The following is a 23,318-nucleotide window of genomic DNA, read 5'->3' as shown; positions in this document are numbered from 1 at the left end:
AGGCTTATTGTTATTCATGTTTTTGATACGGCATTTGGGGTGGAGAGGGAGTAAGATCACTAAAAAGCAGAATGCTGCCAGACAACCACAAGGACCCTAGAGGTATTACAGTCAATTCTTCTGAACTGGATATTGTATGAGAATTGCCCATTTATATCAATGACACTAACAAAATGGTTGGATTCTTCAGCTACGTGCTGTAATTGCTAATCATGTATTTATTGTAATCTCGCTATCATGCTGTGACATGGAAGAACTGGGATATTTTCAGCTTCCAGGAATTGTGTACAGATCCTTTCGACATGAGGCCGTGCATTATCATGCTGAAACGTGATGGTGGCGTAAGAATGGTACGACAATGGGCCTCAGGATCTTTTCATGCTTTCTCGGTGCATTCAAATTGTCATCAATAAAATACAGTTGTGTTCGTTGTCCGTAGCTCATGCATGCCCATACCATAACGCCACTGCCACCGTGGGGCACTTTGTTAACAATGTTGACGTCAGCAAACGGCTCACCCACACGCCGCCACACACTGTCATCTGCCCGGTCCAGTTGAAAACAGGATTCGTCTGTGAAGATCACACTTCTCCAGCGTGCCAGCGGACATCAAAAGTGAGCCCACTGCTGAACTGAAGTCCGGTCAAGACCCTGGTGAGGATGACGAGTGAGCATATGAGCTTCCCTGAGTCATTTAACAGGTTGTGCAAACTCACATTTTCATCAGCTGTCCGGGTGGCTGGTCCCACAGGTGAAGAAGCCAGATGTGGAGGTCCTGGGTTGGTGTGGTTACATGTGGTCTATGGTTGTGAGGCCGGTTGGACATACTGCCAAATTCTCTAAAATGATGTTGGAGGCAGCTTATGGTAGAGAAATTGACATTCAAATTGTCTGGCAACAACTCAGATAGACTTTCCTCCAGTCAGCATGCCAATTGCACGCTCCCTCAACTTGAGACATCCGTGGCGTTGTGTGGCACAACTGCACTTTTTAGATTGGCCTTTTATCGTACCAAGCACAAGGTGCACCTGTGTAATAATCATGCTGTTTAAGCAGCTTCTTGATATACCACACCTGTCTTCTGGATGGATTATCTTGGCAAAGGAGAAATGCTCACTAACAGGGATGTAAACAAATTTGTGCACAATCTGAGAGACATTTTTTGTGCGCATGGAACATTTCTTGGATATTTTATTTCAGCTCATGAAACATGGGACCAACACTTTACATGTTTTATATTTTTGTTCAGTTGTACATGAATAAAAATGTATTCACCCTGGACATGAGACTTGCATTGATTTTTGTTAAAATTTTGGAGTCATAGGTACCAAGTGTTGTCTTGATGGAGAAGGTCTGCATGTTGTTTTTGAGGTTTAAGTTCCAAAAGTAGTTAGCATTTTCCTCACATTTCTATTATGAATAAGTTAGTGTTTTGTAACAGGACTGAGTTTTTGGAAACCCTGATCTAGGGTGCCATGACCCAGCTGGGGACACATGTTAGTTTGTCTGGGAGACTTTGAGGGGCGAGATGGCATGAGTTTGAGTGAGCACAGTAAATCCAATTCAACCAGTGGCCCTGGATAATAATGTATGCTATATGTCATCACACAGACAGTCATAGCGAAGGAGGTTTCTACAGTACATCAAGTTTACTTCCACCAGCGGCACTAACTTCTCTGCTCTGAAGAGGTCGCAGGTCAGACGGCTCTGGAGGTCCTTGGAATATTCTCTCTGTAGCTCCTGTAGAAATATGGATCGAGGTACTGAATCCAGTTGTCAGAGAGCAAGAGTTAAAGGACAATTCCACACACAATCTATCCTTTTGGTATTTGTTTCATTCAACATTGTTGCCATAGTCGCAATGTTTTGCTTGTCAGCACTCAAGTTTTAAAGATATGCAATTTTGAAAATACAGAAATCATCCCTGTATGCTGCGTTCTATATTTTTGAGGACTACAGTATAAGGGTGCCTTCCAATCAGACAAATTGATGTGTAAAAGACATAGTGCCCCAATGGCTTTCGAAAGGAGGAGTGTGTTCAGGGGGAGGCGTTGTGTTGTCTGTCAGAAAAGTTGCCAAAGAGCATCCTTCAACCAATTAAAAAAAACATAGAACAGTGTTTTTTTTCTTGGCCAAACAACTGTGTTGGACATTCGTTTCATGCATTTTGGTTTAAAGGCAGCCTTACTCTGTGGTTCTTTATGTCTAGCTTCGCTCTCATTTTCCCTAAACCCCCAGCCCCTTGACCTCCCATTGGCCAAAGGCCTCCTGCCAAACCCTCTGAGTCTCTGACAGGGAGTGACTCCAGGAGAAAACATGTTCATGATGCGTAGGGCTTTTCCACTGCTCATGAGTGGAGTATTATAAATCTATTTTTAAAATATGCATGACTTAGTGACTTTAACCTGGATGCAGGGAAATGTCCTGCAGGACTCCTGCCTTGGAGTATGGTTGTATCTACAGTCCCTTCAGAAAGTAGTCGCACTCCTTGACATTTTCCACATTTTGCTGTGCTACAGCCTGAATATAAAACGGGTAAAATGTTGTTTTTGTGTCACTAGCCTACACACTACCCATTAATGTAAAAGCAGAATTATGTTTTTAGAAATATTTCCAAATGAAAAGCTGAAATGCCTTTAGTCAATAAGTATTCAACCCTTTTGTTATGGCAAGCCTAAATAAGTTCAGGATTTAAAATGTTCTTAACAATTTACATAAATTGCATGATGGTGTTTAGGTACTTATTCAAAAAATCATGTTAATCTCTGTACCCCTCACACACAATTATCTGTAAGGTCATTTTTAGTCGAGCAGTGAATTTCAAACGGACTCGACCACAAAGCCCATGGAGGTTTTCCAATGCCTTGCGAATAAGGGCACCTATTGGTAGATGGGTTAAAAAAAGGAGACATTGAGTATCCCTAAGAGTATGGTGCAGTTATCAATTACACTTTGCATTGTGTATCAATACACCCAGTCACTACAAAGATACAGGCATCCTTCCTAACTCAGGATCTGCTCAGGGATTTCACCATGAGGCCAAAGGTGACTTTAAAACCGTTAGTTTTAATGGCTGTGATAGGAGAAAACTGAGGATGGATCAAAACATTAGTTATTCCACAATACTAACCTAAATGACAGAGTGAAAAGAAAGAAGCCTGTACAGAATAAAAAATATTCCAAAACATGCATCCTGTTTGCAATAAGGCACTAAAGTAAAACTTCAAAAAAACGTGGCAAAGACATTTAACTTTGTCCTGAGTACAAAGTGTTCTGTTTTGGGCAAACACAACACACCATGGAGTACCCCTCTTCATATTTTCAAGCATGGTGGTGGCTGCATCATGTTATGGGTATACTTTGTCATTATGGGGTATTGTGTTTAGTTGGGTGAAAGAGAAATTGATTGAATCCATTTTCAATTGGGGCTGAAACACAAGTTGTGGAATAAGTAAAGGGATCTGAATACTTTCTGAAGGCACCATCTCCACCAGGCTCCTGTAAATCTGATGACAAACCTGCATAGATTTAATACAAATAATGGTACCTGTATTTAGTCAATTGAAGTCATGACAGCCACAAGTTTTTTGTTTTTGTTTTTTTCATTTTTATATACACAGGAGTGTACAGGATTTTGTACCAGCACTTCCCTAACACCTCATTCAACTAACTGTGGTCTAAATTGATCAAAAACTTGCACACAGTTCAGTACCCTGGGACAGAAATCACCCACTTCTGTACTATTGAATGAGCTTCTCAAGTTACAAGCTTACAATTCTGCATGATAGAGAATAACGTGTGGATCTAGTTATATCTAACCTTGTCAATAAACTCCAAGAACAAGTGTCAATTTAGCGAGCTTGCTAAATGCATGTATATCAACTTTATCAAACAGATGGTTAACTAGAAAATATTATGATTTGTTTTCCCCTCGCATCTATAGCCGCCTGATGAAGCTAGTGAGTTGATAAACTTGTATCATGGGTTGAATGTCAGAAGCCAGCTAGCTAGCATTAGCTGCTGTTAATTTAGTTCTGAATTATAACATTTTGTATTTCACAAGTTAAACAAACTACTGTCAAAAAATCGATGTACACATAAAATAGATTGTTTAATTCTAGTACTTCGGGCCGAGTAGCGTTAATACTTCCTTCAAGGTACTTCCTGAGATTTGATTGATTGGAACATTTCAGCCAATGTTTGCAGCAATTTTATACTGTGGTTTTGGCTGATTGGTCAGAAGTAAAAGGTCCTACACCCCAAGCTGCTCAAACCATTTTTTTTACTAGTAAATATCTTTCTACAAACGTACAAATATCTAATGTGACGGAACTCAGAGCGTGCACAGCTAAAAAAAAATAAGTGTAGTTTTGATTCACAGCAGAATATTCATAGTCGTAAATGGACAAGTAATAATTCGGAAAATAAATTATGCTTTCAAATCTTATTGAATGTATTCAAATGTCAAGTTTGCCACCGTTGTTACATTTCACACATATCATTTTGCAAAATTTAATTGCACATTTGTGAATCGTACTTGCTACCATGAATCTCAATGTGCGACGACAAATTCTAAATACAAACTCACAGGGTTCTGTTGTTATTATCCAATATAAAGAGAGCTTTGAAGCTGAGCCGCTGTGACATCAGTGTCTGGCACACAATGGCCGCTTTGTGCTCCCACCGCGTCACAGATGCCTGCGAAACCAAGTGTATGCCAGGCAATTGAAGGGCTTAGTGGGAGAACCTGCTGCCGGTAACAGTGTGTCACTAAGTGAGATGTGGAAATGAGACTGTATTTATATTTTGTATTTATTAGGGATCCCCATTTAGCTGCTGCCAAAAGATAAAATAGTAATCATACAACATTACACCACTACATACAGTGGGGCAAAAAGGTATTTAGTCAGCCACCAATTGTGCAAGTTCTCCCACTTAAAAAGGTATTTCTGTTTTTTTGTTTTTAAAAACTGTTCACTTTCTCATTATGGGATATTGTGTGTAGATTGCTGAGGAAACATTTTAGAACAAGGCTGTAATGTAACAAAATGTGGAAAAAGTATTTCTGAATGCACTGTATAGCCTCATTGTAATTTTGTTTATTTTTGTAATTTTTTTTACTCTATTTTATTTGGTAAATATTTTCTTAACTCTATTTTCCTAACTGCATCGTTGGTTAAGCATTTCACAGTAAGGTCTACACCTGTTGTTTTCGGCGCATTTGATTTGATTATATACAGGGTCAGTCAGTTCCAGGACCATATTTACAATGTTAATTTAAGTGTTATTTGTCACATGTGCCAAATACTACAAAACTGTCAAATGCTTACTTACCTACAAGCCCTTAACCAACAATGCAGCATTTTTTTTTTAATTAAGAAAATATTTGCTTAAAAAAATGTATTCAGGGTTTACCGCTACCGAGTCAATGTGCGGAGATACAGATTAGTTGAGGTAATCAAGGTAACATGTACTGTAGGTAGGGGTAAAGTGAATAAGCATACAGTCGTGGCCAAAAGTTTTGAGAATGACACTAATATTAATTTTTGTCAGATGTTACTATGGAATACAGAAGTATAATTACAAGCGTTTCATAAGTGTCAAAGGCTTTTATTGACAATTACATGAAGTTGATGCAAAGAGTCAGTATTTGCAGTGTTGACCCTTCTTTTTCAAGACCTCTGCAATCCGCCCTGGCATGCTGTCAATTAACTTCGGGGCCACATCCTGACTGATGACAGCCCATTCTTGCATAATCAATGCTTGGAGTTTGTCAGAATTTGTGGGTTTTTGTTTGTCCACCCGCCTCTTGAGGATTGACCACAAGTTCTCAATGGGATTAAGGCTGGGGAGTTTCCTGGCCATGGACCCAAAATATTGATGTTTTGTTCCCTGAGCCACTTAGTTATCACTTTTGCCTTATGGCAAGGTGCTCCATCATGCTGGAAAATGCATTGTTCGTCACCAAACTGTTCCTGGATGGTTGGGAGAAGTTGCTCTCGGAGGATGTGTTGGTACCATTCTTTATTCAAGGCTGTGTTCTTAGGCAAAATTGTGAGTGAGCCCACTCCCTTGGCTGAGAAGCAACCCCACACATGAATAGTCTCAGGATGCTTTACTGTTGGCATGAAACAGGACTGATGGTAGCGCTCACCTTGTTTTCTCCGCACAAGCTTTTTTCCGGATGCCCCAAACATTCATCGGAGAAAATTACTTTACCCCTGTCCTCAGCAGTCCAATCCCTGTACCTTTTGCAGAATATCAGTCTGTCACTTATGTTTTTCCTGGAGAGGAGTGGCTTCTTTGCTGCCCTTCTTGACACCAGGCCATCCTCCAAAAGTCTTTGCCTCACTTTGTGTGCAGATTAGAGGTCGACCGATTTATGAGTTTTCAACGCCGATATATATATTTGTAATAATGACAATTACAACAATACTGAATGATCACTTATTTTAACTTAATATAATACATCAACAAAATCAATTTAGCCTCAAGTAAATAATGAAACATGTTCAATTTGTAATTTGGTTTTAAATAATGCAAAAAAAAAGTGTTGGAGAAGAAAGTAAAAGTGCAATATGTGCTATGTAAGAAAGCTAACGTTTCAGTTCCTAGCTCAGAACATGAGAACATATGAAAGCTGGTGGTTCCTTTTAACATGAGTCTTCAATATTCCCAGGTAAGAAGTTTTAGGTTGTAGTTATTATTGGAATTATAGGACTATTTCCCTCTATACCATTTGTATTTCATTAACCTTTGCCTATTGGATGTTCTTATAGGCACTTTAGTATTGCCAGTGTAACAGTATAGCTTCCGTCCCTCTAGTTAGTGCGCGCTAACTAGCTAGCCATTTCACTTCGGTTACACCAGCCTCATCTCGGGAGTTGATAGGCTTGAAGTCATAAACAGCGCAATGCTTGACGCACAACGAAGAGCTGCTGGCGAAACGCACGAAAGTACTGTTTGAATGAATGTTTACGCGCCTGCTTCTGCCTACCACCGCTCAGTCAGATACTTGTATGCTTGCATGCTCAGTCAGATTATATGCAACGCAGGACACGCTAGATAATATCTAGTAATATCATCAATAATGTGTAGTTAACTAGTGATTATGATTGATTGTTTTTTCTAAGATAAGTTTAATGCTAACTAGCAACTTACCTTGGCTTACTGCATTCGCATAACAGGTAATCAATCTCCTTGTGGAGTGCAATGAGAGAGAGGCAGGTTGTTATTGCGTTGGACTAGTTAACTGTAAGGTTGCAAGATTGGATCCCCCGAGCTGACAAGGTGAAAAGCTGTCGTTCTGCCCCTGAACAAGGCTGTTAACCAACCGTTCCTAGGCCGTCATTGAAAAAAAGAATGTGTTCTTAACTGACTTGCCTAGGTAAATAAAGGTATAAAAAAAAAAATAATAATAATCGGCGCCCAAAAATACCGATTTCCGATTGTTATGAAAACTTAAAATCGGCCCTTCCGATTAATCGGTCGAACTCTAGTGCAGATGCACTCACACCTGCCTGCTGCCATTCCTGAGCAACCTCTGTACTAGTGGTGCCCCGATCCCGCAGCTGAATCAACTGCAGGTGATGGTCCTGCCGCTTGCTGGACTTTCTTGGGCGCCCTGAAGCCTTCTTCACAACAATTGAACCGCTCTCCTTGAAGTTCTTGATGATTTGAAAAATGGTTGATTTAGGTGCAATGTTACTGGCAGTAATATCCTTGCCTGTGAAGCCCTTTTTGCGCAAAGCAATGATGAAGGCACTTGTTTCCTTGCAGGTAACCATGGTTGACAGAGGAAGAACAATGATTCCAAGAACCACCCTCCTTTTGAAGCTTCCAGTCTGTTATTCAAACTCAATCAGCATAACAGAGTGAACTCCAGCCTTGTCCTCGTCAACACTCACACTTGTGTTAACGAGAGAATCACTGACATGATGTCAGCTGGTCCTTTTGTGGCAGGGCTGTAAATGCAGTGGAAATGTTTTTTGGGGATTCAGTTAATTTGCATGGCCAAGAGGGACTTTGCAATGAATTGCAATTCATCTGATCACTCTTCATAACATTCTGGAGTATATGCAAATTGCCATCATACAAATATTAATTTTCAAAGTCTGCTGCCTCAGTTTGTATCATTCTCAGAACTTTTGGCCACGACTGTAGATCATAAACGGCGAGTAGCAGCAGCGTGCCGAGCAGTTGCCATACCAAGCGGTGATGCAACCAGTCGATGGTGCAGCTGTAGAACTTTTTGAGGATCTGAGGACCCATGCCCATGTCCTCTTCACAACTGTACTTGGTGTTTTTGGACCATAATAGTTTGTTAGTGATATGGACGCCAAGGACCTTGGAGCTCTCTACAATATGCAGGGATATTGGAGTGGAGTGATACTGGAGTGATAGTGGTGGGTAAGGTGACTAGTTATCAGTATATACAGTGTATGATAAACAGAGTAGCAGCAGCGTGTGTGTCGTCAGTGTAAAGGTGTGTGTGTGTGTGTGTGTGTGTGTGTGAGTGAGCAAATGATGTAGTGAGTGTTGGTGTGCATGATGTGTAGGGCCCTATGAGTGTGTTTTTATACAAATCAACTGTACTAGTTGTTCAGGCTCTGGTCTTGTCCCGCCTTGATTACTGTCTAGTAATATGGTCAAGTGCAGCAAAGATGGATGCAGCTGGCTCAAAACAGAACAGCACATCTTGCCCTCAACTTCACACACAGAACTAACATCAAGAACATGCATGCCAGCTTTTCCTGGTTGAGGGTTGATGAGCGATGAACTGATTCCCTTCTAGTTTTTATGAGAACTGTTACTGTGATGAAAATTCCAGATTGTCTGCATAATCAGATAACATACAGCTCAGACACCCATACATACCCCACAAGACATGTCACCAGGGGTCTCTTCACAGTCCCCATGTCCAAAACAAATTCACGGGAATGCACAGTAATTTTTTTTTAAAACATACATTTTTATTAACGATCACATAAAGAACATGTACCATACATACACAACTTATCTTTACTGTCTTTACTAAGGAGCGTAGTTAGTCACATGTTAAGGGTACATTTTGGCTGTATAGAGCAACTATTTCTAGAGTTTGAATTATACCATTTTGATTAAGCCACTCAAAAACAACAGACAAACAAAAATCCCATGAATTACAGAATAAGACACATACGATATGTCAAACTCTGACCAAACACTTTCATACCTATGCTGTCTGTTACAAGATTGAAGTAATTCTCTCAACGTCAGCAAGTTCCTCGCAAAGACCTAACCACACATCTTTGGAGGGTGCATGTTAATTTTTCCAGCATTTTGTTACATTTCCTTGCTGCTGCTTAAAGATGATCTATCAATTTAAAATCAAATTTTATTTGTCACATACACATTATTTAGCAGATGTTAATGCGAGTGTAGCGAAATGCTTGTGCTTCTAGTTCCGACCATGCAGTAATATCTAACAAGTAATCTAACCGAACAATTTCACAACTACTACCTTATACACAAAAGTGTAAAGGAATGAATATGTACATAAAAATATATGAATGAGCGATGACCGAACGGCATAGGCAAGATGGTATAGAGTACAGTATACTTGAAAATAAAAGAGAGCCGCACACTAGGAGCTCAGATGCAAAAATGTAATTACCAAAAATGTTTCGACAGCCAAGCTGTCTTCATCAGGGTATAATCACAAACACTGCGGGATGACTCGTTTATGTAGTGTCAAAAGACACAGGTGTCTGTAATCATGGCCAAGAGTGGCCTAATATCAATTGTTAATGATCAAATATTAAAATGTCATACAAACAACAAATGGATAGCATACGATCATAGATTAATTTGACTACACAAGCTTACAAACAATTACAAGGGCAAAGTCACAAGAATGGCTTCAGATCAAAGTCTACGTTGAGACCGAAGGGCGCAAGGGTCTTTAAGTTAAAGATCCAGGCAGCCTCTCGTTTTAACAATACATTATCAAGGTCACACAGAGTACAGTATATCAAATCAAATCAAATGTATTTATATAGCCCTTCGTACATCAGCTGACATCTCAAAGTGCTGTACAGAAACCCAGCCTAAAACCCCAAACAGCAAGCAATGCAGGAGTAGAAGCACGGTGGCTAGGAAAAACTCCCTAGAAAGGCCAAAACCTAGGAAGAAACCTAGAGAGGAACCAGGCTATGTGGGGTGGCCAGTCCTCTTCTGGCTGTGCCGGGTGGAGATTATAACAGAACATGATCAAGATGTTCAAATGTTCATAAATTACCAGCATGGTCGAATAATAAATAATAAGGCAGAACAGTTGAAACTGGAGCAGGAGCACAGTCAGGTGGACTGGGGACAGCAAGGAGTCATCATGTCAGGTATTCCTGGGGCATGGTCCTAGGGCTCAGGTCCTCCGAGAGAGAGAAAGAAAGAGAGAATTAGAGAGAGCATATGTGGGATGGCCAGTCCTCTTCTGGCTGTGCCGGGTGGAGATTATAACAGAACATGGCCAAGATGTTCAAATGTTCATAAATGACCAGCATGGTCGAATGATAATAAGGCAGAACAGTTGAAACTGGAGCAGCAGCACGGCCAGGTGGACTGGGGACAGCAAGGAGTCATCATGTCAGGTAGTCCTGGGGCATGGTCCTAGGGCTCAGGTCCTCCGAGAGAGAGAAAGAGAGGAGGAGAGAATTAGAGAACGCACACTAAGATTCACACAGGACACTGAATAGGACAGGATAAGTACTCCAGATATAACAAACTGACCCTAGCCCCCCGACACATAAACTACTGCAGCATAAATACTGGAGGCTGAGACAGGAGGGGTCAGGAGACACTGTGGCCCCATCCGAGGACACCCCCGGACAGGGCCAAACAGGAAGGATATAACCCCACCCACTTTGCCAAAGCACAGCCCCCACACCACTAGAGGGATATCTTCAACCACCAACTTACCATCCTGAGACAAGGCTGAGTATAGCCCACAAAGACCTCCGCCACGGCACAACCCAAGGGGAGGGGGGGGGGGGGGGGGGGGGCGCCAACCCAGACAGGATGACCACATCAGTGAATCAACCCACTCAGGTGATGCACCCCCTCCAGGGACGGCATAAGAGAGCCCCAGTAAGCCAGTGACTCAGCCCCTGTAATAGGGTTAGAGGCAGAGAATCCCAGTGGAAAGAGGGGAACCGGCCAGGCAGAGACAGCAAGGGCGGTTCGTTGCTCCAGAGCCTTTCCGTTCACCCTCCCACTCCTGGGCCAGACTACACTCAATCAAATGACCCACTGAAGAGATGAGTCTTCAGTAGAGACTTAAAGGTTGAGACCGAGTTTGCGTCTCTGACATGGGTAGGCAGACCGTTCCATAAAAATGGAGCTCTATAGGAGAAAGCCCTGCCTCCAGCTGTTTGCTTAGAAATTCTAGGGACAATTAGGAGGCCTGCGTCTTGTGACCTTAGCGTACGTGTAGGTATGTACGGCAGGACCAAATCAGAGAGATAGGTAGGAGCAAGCCCATGTAATGCTTTGTAGGTTAGCAGTAAAACCTTGAAATCAGCCCTTGCTTTGACAGGAAGCCAGTGTAGAGAGGATAGCACTGGAGTAATATGATCAAATTTTTTGGTTCTAGTCAGGATTCTAGCAGCCGTATTTAGCACTAACTGAAGTTTATTTAGTGCTTTATCCGGGTAGCCGGAAAGTAGAGCATTGCAGTAGTCTAACCTAGTGACAAAAGCATGGATTAATTTTTCTGCATCATTTTTGGACAAAGTTTCTTATTTTTGCAATGTTACGTAGATGGAAAAAAGCTGTCCTTGAAATGGTCTTGATATGTTCTTCAAAAGAGAGATCAGGGTCCAGAGTAACGCCGAGGTCCTTCACAGTTTTATTTGAGACGACTGTACAACCATTAAGATTAATTGTCAGATTCAACAGAAGATCTCTTTGTTTCTTGGGACCTAGAACAGGCATCTCTGTTTTGTCCGAGTTTAAAAGTAGAAAGTTTGCAGCCATCCACTTCCTTATGTCTGAAACACATTCTTCTAGCAAGGGCAATTTTGGGGCTTCACCATGTTTCATTGAAATGTACAGCTGTGTGTCATCCGCATAGCAGTGAAAGTTAACATTATGTTTTCGAATAACATCCCCAAGAGGTAAAATATATATAGTGAAAACAATAGTGGTCCTAAAATGGAACCTTGAGGAACACCGAAATTTACAGTTGATTTGTCAGAGGACAAACCATTCAGAGACAAACTGATATCTTTCCGACAGATAAGATCTAAACCAGGCCAGAACTTGTCCGTGTAGACCGTGTACTTCCAGTTTGGTGTGGCGCCATTTCCGTTCCAATTTTCTGGAAGCTTGCTTCGGAGCTCGGGTATTTTCTGTGTACCAGGGAGCTAGTTTCTTATGAGAAATATTTTTAGTTTTTAGGGGTGCAACTGCATCTAGGGTATTGCGCAAGGTTAAATTGAGTTCCTCCGTTAGGTGGTTAACTGATTTTTGTCCTCTGGCGTCCTTGGGTAGACCGAGGGAATCTGGAAGGACATCAAGGAATCTTTGCGTTGTCTGTGAATTTATAGCACGACTTTTGATGATCCTTGGTTGGGGTCTGAGCAGATTATTTGTTGCAATTGCAAACGTAATAAAATGGTGGTCCGATAGTCCAGGATTATGAGGAAAAACATTAAGATCCACAACATTTATTCCATGGGACAAAACTAGGTCCAGCGTATGACTGTGACAGTGAGTGGGTCCAGAGACATGTTGGACAAAACCCACTGAGTCGATGATGTATGTAAAAACTTGCTCACCGAATCAGCGTATTCATCAATGTTATTGTCCGACGCTATACGGAACATATCCCAGTCCACGTTATCGAAGCAATCTTGAAGCGTGGAATCCGATTGGTCGGACCAGCGTTGAACAGATCTGAGCACGGGCGCTTCCTGTTTTAGTTTCTGGGAGCAACAAAATGGAGTTGTGGTCAGATTTTCCAAAAGGAGGGTGGGGGAGGGCTTTTTATGCAATGATCCAGGGTTTTGCCAGCCCGGGTCGCATATTTGATATGCTGAGAAAATTTAGGGAGCCTTGTTTTCAGGTTAGCCTTGTTAAAATCCCCAGCTACAATAAATGCAGCCTCAGGATATGTGGTTTCCAGTTTACATAGTCAGATGAAGTCCTTTCAGGGCCATCGATGTGTCTGCTTGGGGGGGATATACATGACTGTGATTATGATCGAAGAGAATTCTCTTGGTAGATAATGCGGTCGGCATTTCCAAAAGGAATTCTAGGTCAGGTGAACAAAAGGACTTGAGTTCCTGTATGTTGTTATGATCACACCACGTCTCGTTAATCATAAGGCATACACCCCCGCCCTTCTTCTTACCAGAGAGATGTTTGTTTCTGTCGGCGCGATGCGTGAAGAAGCCAGCTGGCTGTACCAACTCTGATGACGTATCCCAAGTGAGCCATGTTTCCATGAAACAAAGAACGTTACAATCTTTGTCTATCTGGAAGACAACCCTTGCTCGGATTTCGTCTACCTTGTTGTCAAGAGACTGGACATTGGCGAGTAGTATGCTCGGGAGTGGTGCGCGATGTGCCCGTCTACGGAGCCTGACCAGAAGACCACTGCTTTTGCCCCTTCTTCGGCGCCGTTGTTTTGGGTTGCCGGCTGGGATCCGATCTATTGTCCTGGGTGGTGGATCAAACAAAGGATCCGCTTCGGTAAAGTCGTATTCCTGCTCGTAATGTTGGTGAGTTGACGTTGCTCTTATATCCAATAGTTCCTCCCGACTGTATGTAATAAAACCTAAGATTTCCTGGGGAAACAATGTAAGAAATATCACAAAAAAACGAAATACTGCATATTTTCCTAGGAACGCGAAGCGAGATGGCCATCTCTGTCAGCGCCAGAAGTAAGTGGAGAGGATTGGAGTGTATCCACAGGACCAATACCTAGGAGGAGATGACCTGGGTCTGGTTGAATAATAATACCTGTGATGTCCTGAATAACATGGAGAATTTCAGACCAAAAAGACTGGATTTTCCGACATTGACAAAATATGTGATAAAGTACCTATTTGTCGACACTCCCTCATACACATAGGTAATATTCATATTTTCATTTTATTAAGTTTATCAGGGATCATAAAAAAACGATGTAGTACTTTGAATTTAAACTCCTTTGTTCGGTTACATGTAGTGGCTTTATATAGTGTTTTGGCAATGCACAGTATTATACAGAGCTATGATTGCATGGAACGCCCATCTCCAATTACTCAAGCAAACTGCAAAATTACATAAAACAAATGGATAAAACAACAGCTCATGGCAAAGTAGGGACTGTGAAATTACACACACACACACACACACACACACAGGCCCACTCTATCACACTATAACACTCACAATCTGCACACACTATTCTTTAGTTGTATTTGTTGTATATTGTTGTATTTAAAGTGTGTGTGTGAACTTGTTTTGTAACTTTTTGTGTCATCTGTTTTTGTGTGGACCCCAGGAAGAATAGCTGCTACTTCGGCAAAAGAGAGCCGAATAAACCAATAATGTCATCATGGCGGTGTGAGCAGAGTGTGTTTGAGAGAGCGTGAAATAATGCATTGGCAGCACTGAAGTGACTCAGGTGGTGTCCAGTGGGAAGCTTAGCCAGACACAAACTGTTGAAGCATGTCGCGCAGCCCTCTGCTAGTTTAAAGTTTTGCTATTTTAGTATCATGTTCCCAATTGTTTACTTTTGGGTAGGAGCAAGGGCTCTATTTTGGAACAGAACATGCAGTTAAAATCAGAAGTTTACATAACACTTAGGTTGGAATCATTAAAACTAGTTTTTCAACCACTCCACACATTTCTTGTTAACAGACTATAGTTTTGGCAAGTCGTTTAGGACATCTACTTTGTGGATGACACAAGTCATTTTCCAACAATTGTTTACAGTGAAATTATTTCACTTATAATTCAGTGTATCACAATTCTAGTGGGTCAGAAGTTTACATACACTAAGTTGACTGTGCCTTTTAAACAGCTTGGAATATTCCAGAAAATGATGTCATGGTTTTAGAAGCTTCTGATAGGCTAATTGACATCATTTGAGTCAATTGGAGGTGTACCTGTGGATGCATTTCAAGGCCTACCTTCAAACTCAGTGCCTCTTTGCTTGACATAATGGGAAAATCAAAAGAAATCAGCCAAGACCTCCACAAGTCTGGTTCATCCTTGGGAGCAATTTCCAAACACCTGAAGGTACCGTGTTCATCTGTACAAACAATAGTACGCAAGTATAAACACCATGGGACCACGCAGCCTTCATACCGCTCAGGAAGGAGACGTGTTCTGTCTCCTAGAGATGAACGTACTTTGGTGCGAAAAGTGCAAATCAATCACAGAACAACAGCAAAGGACCCTTGTGAAGATGCTGGAGGAAACCGGTACAAAAGTATCTATATCCACAGTGAAACGAGTCCTATATCGACATAACCTGAAAGGCCGCTCAGCATGGAAGAAGCCACTGCTCAAAAACCGCGATTAAAATGCCAGACCACAGTTTGCAACTGCACATGGAGACAAAGATTGTACTTTTTTGAGAAATGTCCTCTGGTCTGATGAAACAAAAATAGAACTGTTTGGCCATGATGACCATTGTTATGTTTGGAGGATAAAGGAGGATGCTTGCAAGCCGAAGAACACCATCCCATCCGTGAAGCACGGGGGTGGCAGCATCATGTTGTGGCGGTGCTTTGCTGCAGGAGGGACTGGTGCACTTCACAAAATAGATGTCATCATGAGGTAGGAAAAGTATGTGTATATATTGAAGCAACATCTCAAGACATCAGTCAGGAAGTTAAAGCCTGGTCGCAAATGGGTCTTCCAAATGGACAATGACCCCAAGCATACTTCCAAAGTTGTGGCAAAATGGCTTAAGGACAACAAAGTCAAGGTATTGGAGTGGCTTGCATAATGTCCTGACCTCAATCCTATAGAAAATGTGTGGGCAGAACTGAAAAAGCATGTGCGAGCAAGGAGACAGTTACACCAGCTCTGAAAGGAGGAATGGGCCAATATTCACCCAACTTATTGTGGGAGGGTTGTGGAAGGCTACCTGAAACATTTGACCCAAGTTAAACATTTTGTAGGCAATGCTACCAAATACTAATTGACTGTATGTAAACGTCTGACCCACTGGGAATGTGATGAAAGAAATAAAAGCTGAAATAAATCATTCTCACTACTATTATTCTGACATTTCACATTCTTAAAATAAAGTGGTGATCCTAACTGACCTAAGACAGATAATTTTTACTAGGATTTAATGTCAGGAATTGTGATAAACTGAGTTTAATGTATTTGGCTAAGGTGTATGTAATTTTCCGACTTCAACTGTATGTCCTTGAGTGTTGGCATGCATTAGCGTTAAGCTAAGCAAATAATTGTCATAAGCCTGTCACATAAAGGTTTGCTAGCTAATATGCTAAGCCTTAACCCGCTAGAGCACATCGAGGCATGCTAATATGAAGCTCCGCTAGATCACAGATGTGCAGGAAAGATTAGCATGCTAAGCTAAACGAATGCTAAGCTAAACTTAAGAGGCACTTGTCTCCCTCTGGCAAGCATTCCTACCCGAGCCGATTTGAGTTTTGAGATGTAATCACCCCATTCGTCAGGGTGTATAAATACACTGTGTGTGTTGGATGGGTATGTTCAGTGAGGTGAGGGTTGTCTTACAAGTACTTTTAGAGTTATGGGATGGACTAGAGTTGCAGGAAAGAACCTGCTTGAGCACAGGGCCTGTCAGTGTTTTGTTTTGGTGGTAGTAGTAGTGGTGGACAAGATTATTATTATTATTTTTTTTTCTTGGTCAAGTCATGTTTCTGATATAGTGTATTTGCAGAAGTAAACATGGTATAGCATTAGGGCATGTAGTGTTAATAGCAGCAGTAGTGGATTTAGTTTGCTCCTAAGTTGAGTGTTGGTTCACTGTGTGTAGTTTGAGGCTTTGCTGTCACGCTGTAGTAGACTGCTCTTGGAGTCAAAAGTGTGTGTGAGTGTGGACCAGCCAGTGGGCACAAAGCGAGCAGTGTGTGCACCTCAGGCACTGAAATGTACGCGGCGGACAACAGGCGGCCTCAGTCCTTCTCAATAGGAGCTGCCCTTCTTATTGTACCTCACACACAATGCGCTTTTTTTCTCCCCCCCCCCCCTCTTCTCTCTCGCGCTCTCTCTATGCCCAAATATGGGCTGTGTGTCTGATGAAAGGATGAGAAGTCTGCTTTGATTGGTTGGTGCCTCTGGCATGGCTTCTTATTGTGCATCTGGATGAGATGATAGAAACACACTATCAGGCCACGACTGCACTTTTATTGACATTGACTCAACTTTGATTTCTCTGAAAGGAACCGTCCCAGAAGGTAGAATAACACCAGATAAAGAGTAGTTTTAACACTACTGAAAGGCGAACTCTGGGGCTTTCCTAATTGAGAGACAGGTGGGTGGGAGGTGGAGGAAGGAATGGTGTGGAGGTGGGTGAGGTTGAGGGTGTTTCCTTCGAAAGGCTGCTCACATGACCACCACACAACAACAGGACCACATGACTCCCACATGACTTCCCCAATGGTAACCATGGTTACGCTCCTCGGCCCAAGGCTTGGGCCTGGTGGGGGTTTATCTGATGTTCTTCCACCCTACCCTTCCCTTCTCCCCAAACCTCTCCCCACCCATCCTCCACTGCCTCCCTATGCATGGCGTTATTCAATCTAAACCACATTGAGGAAAAGACAGTAACTTGCACTTGAGATTCCTTTTTAGTTTCAAATTGTAAATATGTTGTTTTTGTCTTATCCTGAAGTCAACATTAATATGATTGAATAGGGCCCTTATCTACTCTAAAGATGCCTAAAGACATGTTCTTATGTTGAAAGACTGGCTACTTTGCTAGTCATTCACTAAATTAATAAGATCGTTCATCCTAGTGGCATGTTTTTATTAAAGTCACTTGTTTATGTTTACATGATGTGAACACCATAGATGGTACTAAACACATCTAATAGATGTCTGGTGTGTGTGTGTGTGTGTGTGTGACTGGTGATCCAGTTGTCCTCTCGTCCCCCCTGTTTTAAAGCCCTGGGGTAGCTCCTTGTTAACAGACAGTGAATATATGGCATTGTCTGGTATGGAAACATTTAGAGTGATGTTATTCATTAGATGGCCAGACATCATATGACTGGCTAATACAGCATAAACAGACTGATGTACTGTACAGATATTTACTTTATGTTCGAGCTGTCCTGACTTAGAGCTGTTGAGAGACAGGGGTACATATCTGGAGGGATATGGTAGTGGATTATGTCCTTGTTGATTACACTAATTGATCCATTAGCAATGAATGTGATTGATAGTCTAGTTTTCGTCTGTAGATGATTAGAAGGACATGGTGATTTTGGGTTGGTGGGGTTGATGACCACTGAGACATGAGGCCTTACACTGGATGGACCTGTGTGACCTTGTAACATAGTATTCTAACACCACCTTTTTTCTCTTTTCCTTCAGCTTCCTCTCTCTCTCGGGCTGGACTGTGGTGCATCTGCGTCTGCACGCCCCCCCCTCCCCCCTCGCCCTCCAGCCATGGCCTCGCGAGTAGGGCTGCGTCTGCAGGTAAACATATGTTGGACTAATTGATTGATTGGTTAACAGACATGTTCAGTATTACTGTATACAGTAGACTTATTGACTGACGTGTTGCCTGACTGACTGACGTGTTGCCTGACTGACTGACGTGTTGCCTGACTGACTGACGTGTTGCCTGACTGACTGACGTGTTGCCTGACTGACTGACGTGTTGCCTGACTGACTGACGTGTTGCCTGACTGACTGACGTGTTTACTGACTGACGTGTTGACTGACTGACTGACGGATGTGTTGACTGACGGATGTGTTGACTGATGGACGTGTTGACTGACTGACGGACGTGTTGCATCCGTCAGTCAAGTCAGTCAACCAGTTAACACATCCGTCAGTCCGTCAGTCAGTCAACACATCCGCCAGGAAACACGTTCGTCAGTATGTCAGTCAACACGTGTTGCCTGACTGACGGACGTGTTGCCTGACTGACGGACGTGTTGCCTGACTGACGGACGTGTTGCCTGACTGACGGACGTGTTGCCTGACTGACGGACGTCTTGCCTGACTGACGGACGTCTTGCCTGACTGACGGACGCGCTGACTGCTTGACGGACACGCTGACTGCTTGACGGACACGTTGACTGGTTGACTGACTGACTGACTGACGGACCTGTTGACTGACGGACCTGTTGACTGACTGACGTGTTGGCTGACTGATGTACTGAATGACGTGTTGACTGACTGATGTACTGACTGACGTGTTGACTGACTGACTGACTGACGTATCAACTGGCGTGTTGACTGACTGGCTGATGTTGACGGACATACTGACGGACGTGTTGACTGACATACTAACTGACTGACGGACGTGTTGACTGACATACTAACTGACTGACGGACGTGTTGACTGACTGACCTGTTGATTGACGTACTGACTGGTGTGTTGCCTGACTGATGTACCTACTGACTGACGTACCAACTCGCGTGTTGACTGACTGACTGGCTGATGTTGATGGACGTGTTGACTGACTGATGGATGTGTTGATTGACTGACTGGCGGACGTGTTGACTGACCGACTGGCGGACGTGTTGACTGACTGACTGACTGGCGTACGTGTTGACTGACTGACTGACTGACGGACCTGTTGACTGACTGACGTGTTGGCTGACTGATGTACTGAATGACGTGTTGACTGACTGATGTACTGACTGACGTGTTGACTGACTGACTGACTGACGTATCAACTGGCGTGTTGACTGACTGGCTGATGTTGACGGACATACTGACGGACGTGTTGACTGACATACTAACTGACTGACGGACGTGTTGACTGACATACTAACTGACTGACGGACGTGTTGACTGACTGACCTGTTGATTGACGTACTGACTGGTGTGTTGCCTGACTGATGTACCTACTGACTGACGTACCAACTCGCGTGTTGACTGACTGACTGGCTGATGTTGATGGACGTGTTGACTGACTGATGGATGTGTTGATTGACTGACTGGCGGACGTGTTGACTGACCGACTGGCGGACGTGTTGACTGACTGACTGACTGGCGTACGTGTTGACTGACTGACTGACTGGCGGACGTGTTGACTGACTGACTGACTGGCGGACGTGTTGACTGACTGACTGAATGGCGGACGTGTTGACTGACTGACTGAATTGCGGACGTGTTGACTGACTGACTGAATTGCGGACGTGTTGACTGACTGACTGGCGGACGTGTTGACTGAATGATGTGTTGACTGAATGATGTGTTGACTGACATACTGACTGGCTGACATGTTGACTGACTGACATGTTGACAGACTTATGTTGACAGACTTGCTGCCTGACGTGTTGACTGACTGACGTGTTGACTGACTGACGTGTTGACGTACTGGCGGATGTACTGACTGACGGACGTGTTGACTGACGGACGTTTTGACTGACTGACCTGTTGTCTTACATACTGACTGATGTAGTGACTGACTGACGTACCAACTGGCGTGTTGACTGACTGGCTGATGTTGACTGACTGACTGACTGACGGATGCGTTTATTGACGGACGGATGTGTTTATTGACGGACGGATGTGTTTATTGACGGACGGATGTGTTTATTGACGGACGGATGTGTTTATTGACGGACGGATGTGTTTCTTGACGGACGGATGTGTTTCTTGACGGACGGATGTGTTGACTGACGTACCGACTGACTGACGTACCAATTGGCGTGTTGACTGACTGGCTGATGTTGACGGACATACTAACTGACTGACGGACGTGTTGACTGACTGACTGACTGGCGGACGTGTTGACTGACTGACTGACGGACGTGTTGACTGACTGACTGGCGGACGTACTGACTGACTGGCGGACGTGTTGACTGACTGACTGACGGACGTGTTGACAGACTTGCTGCCTGACGTGTTGACTGCCTGACGTGTTGACTGACTGACGGACGTTTTGATTGACTGACCTGTTGTCTTACGTACTGACTGACGTGTTGACTGACATACTGACTGACTGGTGTAGCAACTGACTGACGTACCAACTGGCGTGTTGACTGACTGGCTGATGTTGGCGGACGCGTTGACTAACTGACTGACTGACGTATGCGTTGACTGACTGACGGATGCGTTGACTGACTGACGGACGGATGTGTTTATTGACGGACCGATGTGGTTATTGACGGATGTGTTGACTGACTGACGGACGGATGTGTTTATTGACGGACGGATGTGGTTATTGACGGATGTGTTGACTGATGGACGGATGTGTTGATGGACTGATGGACTGATTCATGTACTGACTGACTGATGTATGTATTGTCAGCTAATGCGAGACCAGCTGCAGCAGGAGGAGCTGCGGGAGCGGCAACAGCAGCAGAATGCGGCGCTGCAGTACATTCAACAGCAGAGTATGTCTGTCCCTGCTCCCAGCCCCGCCATCAACGCTCCACAACACTACCAGAGCATGCAGGTTCCTGTTGAGGTGCTCAAGGTAAGACATAGAGTAGATGTGTTTTTGTCCTCTGGGATCATGCACATTCAATCAACACCCATCAACACCATCAGAGGGTGGAGGGAGGCAGGGTCAAGGGGAGGGAGGGAAGGGTATGGGCGGAAAAACTTAAGGAAGGTTTAGTTTGCGCTGTGCTGCTGCTGCAGATCAAACACCCACCCACATCCCCAATACCCACCCACATCTCAAACACCAACCCACCTAAATACAGCTCTCCTGGCCCCGGCCTGGTCTACTGTAGTGGTCCTAACCTACTGACTAGCTTGAGATACAGGCACATAACTCTGACTCACCTAAATCGTGTAATGATGTCATTAGGAGATTTGGGAAAACATTTTGGGTACATGTGCCAATCTTAAATTAGGATTCACGTTTAAATTCAGAGAAGGGAAAATGGAAGATAGCGGATATGTGAAAAAGAGAATTTAAAATGTTTTTTTTAATTTTTATTTTACCTTTATTTAACAAGGCAAGTCAGTTAAGGACAATACTTATTTTCAATTACTGCCTAGGAACAGTGTGTTAACTACCTTGTTCAGGGGCAGAATGACAGATTTGTACCTTGTCAGCTGGGGATTTGAACTTGCAACCTTTCGGTTACTAGTCCAACGCTCTAACCACTAGGCTACCCTGCCGCCACAAAGGGGAATGGGGATTTGTGAAAAAGAAAATACACATGAGTTCATAGAGAATGGAGAGATTTAGGGGATAAAAAAATGGAGAGCGAAAGAGGGGAGAGGTTCAGGCAGGGATTTAGGAGTAGGGGTAATCCACTCACGTGTTGCTGAGGGTCAGCCAGCCAGCCAGCCTCACTGAGCACCTCCTGGGAGGAGTGGAGGTGGTCAGGACTGGATCAGTGCTGCTAGCTGGACTGTACTGGAGAGAGGTCAATTCAGCAAAGAAGGAGAGAAGAAAAGAGAGGGAAATAGAGGGAAATAGAAGGAAATAGAGGGAGAAAGAGAAAAATGCGGTGGAACAACAACAAGGTAGGGTGCTGGAGAATCAGTCTTCCTCATGGTGTGTGTGTGTGGAGAGATGACAGACAGGAGAGGAAGATACTGAATGTCAGAGGCAAGGAGATAAAGGTTTGCTGACATTTTGCCTGATTCCACAGATACCTGTGAATGTTCTTATCTGTGTGAGTGTGTGGAGTGTACATACGGGTCTGTCTCTCTGTCATTGTCTCTCTGTCACTGTCTGTTTCTGTCTGTGTAGTGGGTTCACACTGTATAAGTGTGTGTGTGTAAATGTAAGGAGAGACAAAGGTGGGTGTTTAAAACTATGCATCAGTGTTGAAATGAATTTCTTCCAAGTAGTGAGCAATGCTCCACGCAATGCTCCACTCTATATCTCCACCTCTGTACTGTTGACAAGTGTTGGTTGAAGACAGTCTACTTGTCATTCCTTTCAATTAGTGCATGTGGAGTTAATGTGTTCTGACAGAGTGAGAAATTTGGTATGTCAATAGTTGCGGTTACTGTCTAGTCCATGTGGGCCCATGGCAACGTGTCACTGACACTCTTTAAGCTGACAGTTGTTCAGCTGTCAAAAAACACACCCACACTTACTCATGGACACACACACACACACACACAAATAGGCGCGCACTAATCGTTCAGTACCGTAGCTTATTAACGTCCATAAATAGGCCTACTTCAACTG

The 23,318-nt window shown here is 43.3% G+C and overlaps 1 protein-coding gene across 5 annotated transcripts in view; it reads left to right on the top strand.

The window, feature by feature from the left end:
- tfeb (transcription factor EB) overlaps window positions 1–23,318 on the top strand; it is a 110,639-nt gene that overhangs the window by 54,898 nt on the left and 32,423 nt on the right. For 4 of the 5 annotated variants that reach the window (XM_036983571.1, XM_036983572.1, XM_036983569.1 and 1 more), the window contains 2 exons: window positions 18,568–18,672; window positions 21,468–21,635. In XM_036983571.1, the coding sequence (XP_036839466.1) occupies window positions 18,643–18,672; window positions 21,468–21,635 (198 nt within the window). In that variant the 5' untranslated portion in view covers window positions 18,568–18,642. Of the gene's footprint in view, window positions 1–18,567; window positions 18,673–21,467; window positions 21,636–22,457; window positions 22,643–23,318 lie in introns of those variants that run through there. The other variant, XM_036983573.1, reaches the window with a different exon arrangement.

The sequence above is a fragment of the Oncorhynchus mykiss genome, chromosome 7, assembly GCF_013265735.2.
Source record: "Oncorhynchus mykiss isolate Arlee chromosome 7, USDA_OmykA_1.1, whole genome shotgun sequence".
Lineage (NCBI taxonomy): Eukaryota > Metazoa > Chordata > Actinopteri > Salmoniformes > Salmonidae > Oncorhynchus > Oncorhynchus mykiss.
This window is presented reverse-complemented; position numbering and strand designations above follow the sequence as displayed.